This window comes from Arachis ipaensis, chromosome B3 (assembly GCF_059453495.1).
Source record: "Arachis ipaensis isolate K30076 ecotype BB chromosome B3, ASM5945349v1, whole genome shotgun sequence".
NCBI lineage: Eukaryota > Viridiplantae > Streptophyta > Magnoliopsida > Fabales > Fabaceae > Arachis > Arachis ipaensis.
The window spans coordinates 142,004,872-142,016,647 of NC_142438.1; the positions used below are offsets into that span (position 1 = coordinate 142,004,872).

At 27.7% G+C, this 11,776-nt stretch overlaps 1 protein-coding gene across 1 annotated transcript; it reads right to left on the bottom strand.

Moving 5' to 3' along the window:
* Positions 1–8,858: 8,858 nt before the first annotated feature.
* LOC107634748 (CASP-like protein 1B1) lies at positions 8,859–10,420 on the bottom strand. Its single transcript, XM_088509613.1, has 3 exons — positions 10,160–10,420; positions 9,928–10,051; positions 8,859–9,370 (listed from the first exon to the last, which is right to left on the bottom strand). Exons 1-3 carry the CDS (start codon positions 10,390–10,392, stop codon positions 9,152–9,154), a joined length of 576 nt encoding a protein of 191 aa, XP_088365739.1. The 5' UTR covers positions 10,393–10,420; the 3' UTR covers positions 8,859–9,151.
* Between the last annotated feature and the right edge of the window lie 1,356 nt (positions 10,421–11,776).

Below are 11,776 nucleotides of genomic sequence, written 5' to 3' on the forward strand. Positions count from 1 at the left end.
AAAAAATAATTTAAAAAAAATCTTTTCTTAAAAATTCACGCAAACAAGCTCTTAGTCCAACTCAATCAAGTAAGTTTTAATAAGTAGAGTCATCCTTAACTGATGTAATGGAAGTTTTTTTTTTTTTAATTTAAAGTAAATACTAAATACCTTTTTTAATCTTTGGCTATTTGTGTGAAGGACAAAATGTCTTTTCATAATTAGAAAATTTTTAATCAATCTTTAATTCTTGAAGTAACTGGTCTAAGGTATTTACAAATATTGATATAATGATGTATCAGACACCACTTTTAAACTAATAACATGAGATCACTTAAGCTAGTTATTTGGATGATTAGAGACCAAAAGTATTTTGTCTGCTTTGAAATAAATAGTTAAAGCTAGAAAAAGACATTTATTCGTTTTATTTATTTTAAAAAATTATAAATGATTAAAAGAATCATTTATGTGGCAGAAAAAAAAAATGAATATTTAGCCCCAATAAATCTAGTGTAATATGTGGAAAAAATAAAAAACTCTAGATAATTAATGCATATAATACGCAGAAAATGTATTACTAAAAAGTGTGTTACTGGAAGACTGTAACTCAACCTGTCTAGTTAGAGTTTTTTTCTTTAACTAAGTTAAGTTAGTTTAGTGATTAGTTTATTAGTCTGCTTAAATAAGCATTAGAAAATTTTGTGTATGCAATAATCTATTAGCCAATAACAAATATTTAAATAGAGTTAAGTACTGCAACAAATTAGTCTTTATCTTGTCCAAGAAACTAAAAATCAGTTAAATTTTTCTTTTAATAGATATAGCGATAAATGCATGATCAAAATTAATATTATGAAAAAGAATTTCTCACGCAAAATATTTACATTTAAAAGTCGATTAAACAACTCTAATTCAATAATCAATTCAACAATTATCTAAAAAAAAAAGAAGTTGTATTCAACAATCAATTAAACAATTGTTTTTTAGAAAAATAAATAAAAACTAAAACAAAGATTGAAAGAATATTATGAAAAGATTTTTTTGCACCATTTCTACATAACTCGATAAATTTATTTTTTCATAGACATATCAATAAATGCAAAATCAAAACTAATATTATGAAAAAAAAAATTTGCACCATATCTTCATTCCAAAATCGAATCTATTCAATAAAAAAATACTTTCAAAATGAATATTAGTTTTCGGAAAAGAAAAAAAAAAACAATTGTTGTTGTAAATACGGTAAAAGAGTACTATACCCTTGATATGCAGCTCTTGTTATTAATAATAATCTCTTGACTTGAAGATCTTGCTAATTCACTGCAAGCAGAAAATAAGATAGGCTGAAATTAAAATATTGAAGACTTTGTGAACTCACATACGAATATCAGAGAAAAAAAAAAAACAAAAGTGGGTGATGTAATGTCAAATGACAAAAGGAGTTAGAGACCGGGTGACAAAAAAATTGTACAGACCTCGAATGAATATTTTCTGAAATTTCAATGGTGTTTGTTTTCCATGTTTAATTTTCTCAACTAGTATAACTTTTATGACCCTGGAGAAGGATGAATTTGTCCACTGAATAAATCATGCACATGTTCAGGGGAATGGATCTTCTCAATTTTTTTTAACAATTGAGAAAATAAAGTGTGATCTCTCACCATTAATTATTATAAGTGGGATCAAGAGAAAACATGAGAGAGAGTGCATTGAAGGGTTATAGATCACACTTAACTCCCTCAATTTTTTTAACAATTGAGAGGATCCATTTCCCATGTTCAGATGGTGGTTAAATTTAACGAGAGAGTTGAAATATAACTCAAGTAAATAATATGAGATGTGTTGAGTGTGAGTACATTTTTTTGGTAAAGTTTTTTTTTCCAAATTTTGTAATTTTATATAGGTTTAATTATTTTATTATTTTTTATAATTTTACGAAATTTTTAATTAGGTTTTTATATTTTTTTCTTTTAATTAACTTGCTGCACTAATTATTTTTTTCAATTATATCCCTCTTGACAGTAATTAACTTAATTGTATAGAGACCCGATTAAAAAAAATAATATAAGGACGCAAATAAAAAGAAAAAAAAAAGTAAAGAACTCAATTAAAAAAAATTTTGGTGTAAGGACTCAATTAAAAGAAAAAAAAGTATAGAAATCTAATTAAAAATTTTGCGAAATTATAAGGACCAATAGAATAATTAAACTTTTAATTTAATTTAATTTTATATTTAATATTGTTAATGTTATTAAACGTATTCTTATAGTAATTTTAAATAGTTTTGTGAAAAGTTAAAATGGAAAAATCACATAAATAAAATTATTTCAGCTTAAAATTACATAGATATTCAAAATCAAAATTGTTTCACGCGAATACTTCTATATAAATCAATTTATACTATTTATATGTAAATTAAATTAAGCTGATTTAATAAGTAAATAATCATTTCTAACCATAAAAAATTTAGACACGATAAAACTAACAATAAAAAATTAAAATTAAAGTTATATTCATATAAGATACATTTTGTTCGATAAAAAAGACCAATCTTTAAATTTTTATTCGTAATTTCGTAAATATCCCTCCTCTTTCATCAAACTTCATTCCCAAATCCAATCCTTAACTCTAACAATATAACCGCCGCTCCCTCGTCCTCTGTCTCTATCCTCCACCCTTCTCCGCCGCCACAATCTCCTTCCATTACCACCATCTTCTCCAATTCCCTCATCCTTCCTTTTTCTTTTATTATCACTAACTCTAACACTACTACTGTTCCATTTCCTTCCTCACCTTTCTCCTCCAAAGTTCCAACCACCTCCACCGTCTACTCACTCCCTCATTCTCTTTTTTGTCTTCTTTGTCCAAAATGGGTAAGAGAAAAACACCCCAACTCAAACCTACAAACGATGTCGTTTTTAAGTCAAAGAAAAAGTTCAAGGGTTCCTCATCTACCTCTAATCCCAAAGACCGTTGCTTATTGCAAATTGCATTCCGCTAAACGAGGCCTGGGCCAAATGCCCTGTGCGCTGCAAAGGAGCGGTAGCGAAGTCAATTATTCTCCATTTTCTTTTTTTTTTATTTAATAATTATTTTATTTGGGTTGTCAATTTTTTGAGTAGATATAATGTTGCAGTAAAAAGATTGAAAACAGTAAAGTTTTGAAGGTCAAGTGTCATTACTGTCAAGTTACGGTAGACCAGATTTTTTTCGAGTTTAATGACTATACCTATGTTAAGGTGTTCTTTTTTTTCATCTTATATGCTTTCAATTTTTTAAATTTTCTCTCATTTCAATTAATTGTTCATTCAATTCGTTCAATTTTCAGCATTGCAATTGGTACTAGATAACCATTTTCAAATTTTGGTGGTTGTGACGAGGAAGAAGGGTGGAAGATAGAGACAAAAAAAGAGAGAACAACGATTATATTATTAGGGTTAGGGATTGGATTTGGAAACGAAAAATAAAGAATATTTACGAAATTATCAATAAAAATTTAAAAATTAATCATTTTTATTGAACAAAATATATTTTATATAGATATAACTTTAATTTCAATTATTCATAATTTTATCAGCGTTCTAATTTTTCGTGATTAGAAATAGCTATTTGCTCCTGATTTAATTTATTGTGCTTATTAATTTTATCTTACACAAGTAGAAAATAGTAAATCTACAGCACATCCATGGTGAATCAATTTTTTTTTCACGTTATTTTTCCTTTTGAATTTACATGGCTTGAGAATATAATATAGTCTTTTGAAAAGTAAATGAAAGAAATAAGTTTAATTTTTATATAGGAAATCACTTAAATAAAGACACTTAAAATAATTTTTTTAAGATATTTTTTAATAACTAAAATTTAACATATGTAATTAAATCATATTATTATGTTTTAATTAGATTTATCGGACAAATTGATTTAGTCGAAAAATTAATGAACTAAATCGTAAACCGATCTAAATTAATACCTTTTTTTTTTATAAAAAATGACTACAATATATCTCTATTATAGAAAATGACTAAAATACTCTTATTTTATATATATATATTAATTATTTTCTATAATAAAGATATTGTAGTTATTTTGTATAAAAAATATTAATTTAGACCAGTTTAAGATTTGATTTATTAATTTTTTGGTCAAAGTAATTTATCTAATCTAATTTTAATAAAAATAATACAATTTAATCAGTTATATGTATATTAAATTTTAATTACTTAAAAATATTTTTTTTAAAAAATTTAAACTTCTTTATCTTAGTAGCTCCTTTTAGGGGTGAGCACGGGTCGGGTTGGTTCGAGTTTAAAGTGAAATTAGAACCGAACCAATTGAATTGTAATTGGTTTGGTTTGGTTCGGATTTACGTTTTTTTGTATATGTACCCGAACCAAACCAAACCGATTAATAACGGATTGGTTTGATTCGGATAATTGGGTACCCGTGAAACAAAAATTCATAAAAAAAAAGAAACGAGATTTTTATCTTAAAAATTTTGTAAGTACAATAAGCATGTAAAATCAATAAAAATAATCCAAACATGTATGTTAAACACCAAATATATTAAAAACTAAATACATTAAAATCCAAGCATATTAAACACTAAAGGCAATAAAATCCAAACACATTAAAATACAAACATATTAAATACTAAATATTAAAATTCAAACATATTAAATACCAAATACATTAAAAACTAAATATAAAAGTGCAATAGAGAAAAACTCAAAATCATTAAAAACATATATATTTTAAAAAAAAAATTTATTTAATTAATACATGATCGACTTCACAGTGTTATAAAGTTGCTACCCATATAGAGATAGATTGTCACATTGTGAGAGACAAATGGCAAGAGCAAGTCACAAAGCTGCTACCCATCTCCATCCACAATCAAGTGGCAGACATATTGACAAAAGCGTTGGCTCCCAATCAGTTTCAACAATGTTTGAGCAAGCTGAAAATGATGGAAAGCATCGATTCTAACTTGAGAGGAGGTGTTACATGAGAAAACATGTAGAGTAACTTGTTAGAATAGTTAGTAGCTAAGTTAGTTGTAAATAATAGTTAGTTAGGAGGCTAATTGTTGTTATTTAAGAGTTGTGGCCAGCTGTAAAAGTCAGTTAGAAACCCAATTCAATGAAATCAGTTGTGAGACTGTGAGAGAACCCCGATTTCCTCTCTGGTCACAATTTTCTCATCTTGTGAAGTTCTTTCAGTCCCTTTCTGAATTTCTTGGTTTTGCAGAAGAGCAAGCAATGCTTCCCTCTGCTCTAAAATAAAATAAGGCTCAGACCTATCATCTATTTTTTTTTCTGGAACTGCATCTGCATGTTGCTGTCTTCATCATCATCTTCAGCAACTATGTTGTTGAATGCGCTTTGATTGTTCTTGAGATTAGGAGGATATCCATGTATCTTGTAGCATACGTCAATTAAGTGCCCTAATTTTTCACAGTAGGTGCACTGTTTTTGACCTCTTCCTCCTCTGCTTCTGCCTCTGCCTCTCATATTGCCATTATTAACCTCACTTCTTGAGTTTGCACTACTGCTTCTTGCATTCATCATCAGTGCATTGTTGTCTAGGGTTTCAAGCATATTTAGCTGTCTTTCTTGCTGTAAAACAGAGGCAAACACAGATTCTAGCTTCGGCATTGGCTTCATCAGCATGATTTGTGATCTCACAGTGGCGAATTGATCACTTAATCCTCTCAAGAACCTTACCACTTGGGATTCTTCTTTGTAATTTCTCATGATACTAAGCTCGCAAGTGCACATATCAATGCATCTTGAACAGTTTGGTACAAGGCGAAAGTTCTCTAGTTCTTCCCAGATTGTTTTCAATTGCATGTAATAATCAGTCACAGATAGTTCTCCTTGCTTGCTTGCAAACATCTCTTCTTCCAACTCAGCAATCTTGTACATGTCTCCTTGGCAGTAACGTTGTTTCAGTTCTCTCCATAGACCATAGTTCTTCCGCCGAGTTGATCCAAAGGAAACTTTTAGCTATGTTAAGACTCAATGAGTGATTAATCCACGAAACTACGAATGTATTGCATCTCTCCCATGCATCAAACAGTAGATCTTCTTGTGTTGGTCGCTGAAGTGAACCATCTATGAACCTGATCTTGTTCTTTCCTCTCAACACTCTCCACATTGCTCTCTCCCATACTTGATAATTGTTGTGCTCTAACGCAATAGGAATTAGGGTTGTCCCTGAAATTTCTCCAGGATGCAAGAAATACGGACTTACCAGATCTAAAGTTGGATTCTGCTGGTTTCTGTTTGAATTTGACTGCATCTGATTTAGCTGATTCAAAAGATTTCTCAGCATTTGCAGATCAATTGTTGGATTTGCCTCTGATGCCATTTGCGATTGACGCTGGAATTCACAATCAATTGTGCAATCTTCTTCCCAAGACTCGCTAATCAGAAATGGTTACCTGAATCTTTGAATCTTGTTCAGACAACACAGATCTCATTAGTCTCCATCGTTTGAGTCTCAAAAGGAAGAGAAGAAAATAGTAGAAGAGAAAAAAAGAAGACGAAGAATGAAAGAAGATTCAGAAAGGGGAGAGAAAAATCCAACAATAGTGAAATTCAACGAAATTCCTGCCGATTCATCCTTTTTGAAGTTCAATTCCTCGCTGATTTCTTCCTTCCACGCTCACCGCACCATGTTAAAATGGTGAAGTGTTCAGGAAGGGACTGGAAGAACTTCACAAGATGAGAAAATTGTAGCCATAGAGAAAATCGGGGTTCTCTCTCAGTCTCAAAACTGATTTCAATTCATTGAATTGGGTTTCTAACTGACTTTTACAGCTAGCTACAACTCTTAAATAACAACAATTAGCATCCTAACTAATTATTATTTACAACTAACTCAGCTACTAACTATTCTAACAAGTTACTCTACACGTTTTCTCAGGTAACATACGGATTGGTCCGGATTCTGCACCTTTAAAACCGTTATCCGGATCAATTATTAGAGAAGACCATTGATTTGAATCGAATCAGATTCGATTACCCATTAATTTTAGAACCAATTTAATTGGTTCGATTCGAATTCGAACAGATAATCGAATACCTAGTAGCCATACTCGCTCTTAACTCCTTTTTATGTATTTTCGCTATCTTCGTGTCTTTATCACTTTATGGGTAGAAAGACATCAAACTTTTATCATTGAAACGTCATTAATAGTTACTCTTTTTAACTTTCTCTTCTTTTATTTTTTCGATTTTTTTCCGTCTTTCTCGTTCGAAATAAACACACCAAGTCAACTCACAATTATTATTCATTTTTCGTTATTGATTCCATTATAAGACTTACCATAATTGTTTGTTAGTAAATACAAATAAATGAATTTAATTCTTAGGATAAAACATTTAGTTAAATCAAATCATCTCCAATATTTTATAAATATCTCAAAACAAAAATCATTACATCAAAATTTCATGCATGTATCTGTGTAAATTGAATTGACCTAATTTAAATTAGTCTTTTTCAGTAATAAATCGAATTGACCTAATTCAATTTACATAAAACATAATGAATACTAATAAATCGAATGACTATATATATATAGTAAATCTAATCAGGTTAATTTGATTTAGTAGTGATACAAAATATTGATATTTACTATTTTTAAATTAATTCTTTATTTATTCTATATTAACTTTAAAACATAAATGTCAATAAGAAAACACCACTCGTTTGGATTCAAATAAAATATAAAAGAAATCAAAACGAATAAGAATAGATATCCAATTTTTGTGTTTTAGTTCAAATTCCAAAAAATCTACATTTTTATAAACTTATGAATTTAAAACAGAATAATAAACGATTTCTAAAAATTCATTAAAAATCATCCTTTGACTCATTAGCATGTAAAGAATCATTACCAGAATTTTTTATGTTAAAAAAGTTAATATAAAGTATAGTCCCTCTAAGGTGATATAGGACTTAAAACTTGAATTTTTTTCAAAATTAAAAGTAACAAATAGTTATACATTATAATACGACTAACTATATATATAATATGTAATTTGAGAAATAATATATTTAAAGTTTTAATTATTGAAAGATATTATTTCTCAAATAAATATAGTTGGTCATTTTAATATATATTTCAATAATTAAAACTTTAAATATATTATTTCTCAAATTACATATTGTATAAATATATATAGTTAGTCGTTTTATGATGTATAACTATCTTTTATTTTTGACTATGAAAGTTTTAAGCCCTATGCTATCTTTTAGGGCTATACTTTATATTAATTTTTTCAACATCAAAAATTTCGGTAATAATTTTTTACATGTTAATGAGTCAAAAGATGATTTTTAATAAAAATGTAGAATTTTTAGAATTTGAACTAAAACACAAAAATTGGATATCTATTCTTATTCGTTTTGATTTTTTTGATATTTTATTTGAATGCAAATGAGGAGTATTTTTTATTCACATTTATGTTTTAAAGTTAATATTAACTTAAAAGTAATAAATGTCAATAATTTGTATCAAATTATTAGTACTAAATCGAATTAAACTGATTCGATTTACTACTGAAAAGATTAATTCGAATTAGATCAATTCAATTTATATAGATACGTTTATGAAACTTTAATGTAATTATTTTTGTTTTGGAACATCCATAAAATATTAAAAATAGTTTAGTTTAACTATGTGTTTTACTGTAATTCTTATGTATTTTCACAATCTTCAATTCTTCATACCATCACTAATTAAAGTTCTAGAAAGATGACATTAAGCTTTTATCATTATTTTGAGATGTCGTTAATGGTTCTTCTTTTTAACTTTTCCAATCCAAGTGACCAAAAATGAAATGAAAAGGTCAATCAAGGGACATAAACCACTATAAGCTAAGTAGAAGTATTTATATAAAAATACACCCACATATTACATGCATATACTTGAAATGGGACATAAGCTAGTAATACAAAGTACAAACTATACAAACACAAAATAAAGTTCCACTCAATCTACATATTTATTTGTGGTCTTGAATTAACTAATCACATATATCAAACCTTGTGACACTCAAACAAAGTAGGAAGATAAGAGAGAAAAAAAAAAGAAAAATAATACAGAAGAACATTTTGTGTATGATGAAGTATTCTTAGGCCACAGCATATATATGAAGAAGTAACATTAGTTCTTAGGCTTTAGCTTGGAGATGGACATAACTGTGGTAACGAGGAGAAGAATGATGGCAATGAAAGAAGCAATGAGTGCAGCACCACCTCTGTTGCAATATGATTCAAACTTGTCACATATCTTATCCCACCTTGCATGTGTGTTCCCATTCCTTCCCAATTCTGACATGAATGTTGCTGCTCCATCTCCAGCTGATGCTAGAACCAAATTCATCTTCACCACCCAAAAAAAAAAAGTTAGATATAATTAAAGACTATAATATAATTTTTTTTAGGTTTAATTATTATGTTGGTTTCTATAATTTTATCAAATTTGTAATTTAGGTCTCTATATATTTTTTCCTTTTAATTGGCTCTCTATTCGGCTTTTAGTTTTATAATTAGGTGCTTTCTAGTGTAAAAAATATTAGAGTTAACTGAATATTTTTTTTGCAAATTGAAGGTATTCATAATTTAAAACCTAATTAGATCTTTGACCGCATATATTTTGAAAGATATATTATGTTAATTTTAACGTTTTTGACATGAAAATGACCTAATTACAAAACTAAAAGCAGTGTAGAGATTCAATAAAAAAAAAATATAAAAATCTAATTAAAAATTTGGTGAAACTATAGAACTTAATTAAACCTTTTTTTAGTATACAAATATATATATTGGTTTATGCATGACTAAAAGTTTATAGCGACAAATAAAAAAAAAATATATATATATATATATATATATATATATATATATATATATATATATATATATATATATATAAAGTACCATGTCCAATATTGCAATTAATACAAATCGGAGTCCTTTATAATCAAATCGGGGTCCTAATATGTCCACTCCTATCATGACCAAGTTATGAAGACTTGCAACTCCATTGGCTATCACAAAGAATCTGTCACACCATAAATAACATTTACATAGATGAAAAATATTCTCTAACATGGCACTATATATAAATAATTAATCATGAATAATGAAATGATAATTGATTAGAACTAACATAAAAGCAGGGGTGTGGTGAAACTTTGCAGTAATAGACACTGTTATAGGGGTGGTACCAATGGTGGCAACAACAAAGTTTTTGGTTTGTTTGTTGAGTGCCATAACAAGTGTAGCTGAAGCTGTGGCCAAAAATGCAAGAACCCTTAGAGACATAAGGACCCAATCTTTCTTTGGTTTGTCAGGAACAGCACTGAAACTAAGCTCTAACTTTTCAACATTTCCGGAGGCCATTTTTGTGCAAGCTAAGCTAATTAAGTGTGAAAGAAGAGAGGGGTGTCTTATTATAGAGACTTGATAGAAAAATTGATGAACCATATCATTTGGTAAGTCTAAGAAGACATATTTTGGTTATGTCTGTAAATTCCTTAGTAGGTTGTCTTACCAACTAAACTTTTTGGTGGTTGTTAATTGGTAAGAAACATGTGATAGTGTGCTAATTAGATTAATGTAACAAAGTTCTTATGTTTAAAATATTTTAGAAACAAGTTTAAGTTTTGTGTAAAAATTTTATGTATGTTTTATAGTTTTATTTTTATATGGCAAAAAAAAATCATTTCTGATAAACTGTTTTTCAAGACACTAAGTTTTAAAGGCAATAAAAATAAGAAGAAATTGAAGTGAGACTCACGAGTTCGTTCTAGTGAAAAGTTACAAATCATTTCTGTGCTCTATGGAGATTGAATGCACTCAATTTGATGAATCAGTTTACAACAAAGGATAGATTTTAGCTTTTCCTTGGGAGTTGATTTTCCAAAGAAGAAAATAAGCTATACAATTGTTGAAAGATAAAAATTCGCATAAAACCTTCTTCATATGAAAGTTAATAGTTAAGAATTATATGAGTTTTTAGTATTACCTTATTACAAATAACACTTTTAATCATGATAATGCTTAGATAACTAATGTTAATATTTTTTTCAAGAAAAACATAATAAATTAATAACAATAGTATTTGCCTTTAGATAAAAAATGAAAAAATAACTATTCACATAAAATATATTATATAAAAATAATATTTAAAATATAAATTAAATATTATATTAAATTATTTAGTCAAATACGGTAATAGATGTAATAATTCTTGACTATTATTTTCGGTAGACGAATAATCATCAGATAGAATTTCCTTCCAGATTTTAGCTTCCGTGTTTGACAAAAGCAATGGGACCATAGGACTTAGGAGCAGTAGAAAATATTCCTTTTCTTATTTTATTTATATCTCTTTAGAAATATCGCTTCCAGATAATCCAAATTACTGTAACTAATAAATTTCTTTTAATATTAAAAAGGAAATTAATTTCCATAACACAAATTTATTTTAAATTATTTTATTCATTATACAAGTTAATAGCTAGTTAAAAATCATTATATAGTAATTTAAATAATATTTTTGTTATACATTTAAATATTTTCGTCAACCAAAACTAATAAAGTTGATTCAAACTCAATAAAAATTATTCACACAATATATTCACGAATCACACATTTTCTCTTTTTGGCATTTTTTTTCACGCGTTTTTTATTCATCGTCGTTTTTTTATTGCTGATGTTATTGCATTTTTTATTTTTTTTCCTTTTTTTTCTCTTTTTGCTGGAGATTATTGCATTATTTTTT

Bases quoted from the DNA above. Each gene is read 5' to 3' on its own strand.
- LOC107634748 (XM_088509613.1), bottom strand. From the start codon at position 10,392: ATGGCCTCCGGAAATGTTGAAAAGTTAGAGCTTAGTTTCAGTGCTGTT. The intron at 10,052-10,159 runs GTTAGTTCTAAT...ATGGTGTGACAG, and splicing joins CACCACACCCCTGCTTTTAT to ATTCTTTGTGATAGCCAATG. The intron at 9,371-9,927 runs GTACTTTATATA...TGGGTGGTGAAG, and splicing joins TAATTGCAATATTGGACATG to ATGAATTTGGTTCTAGCATC.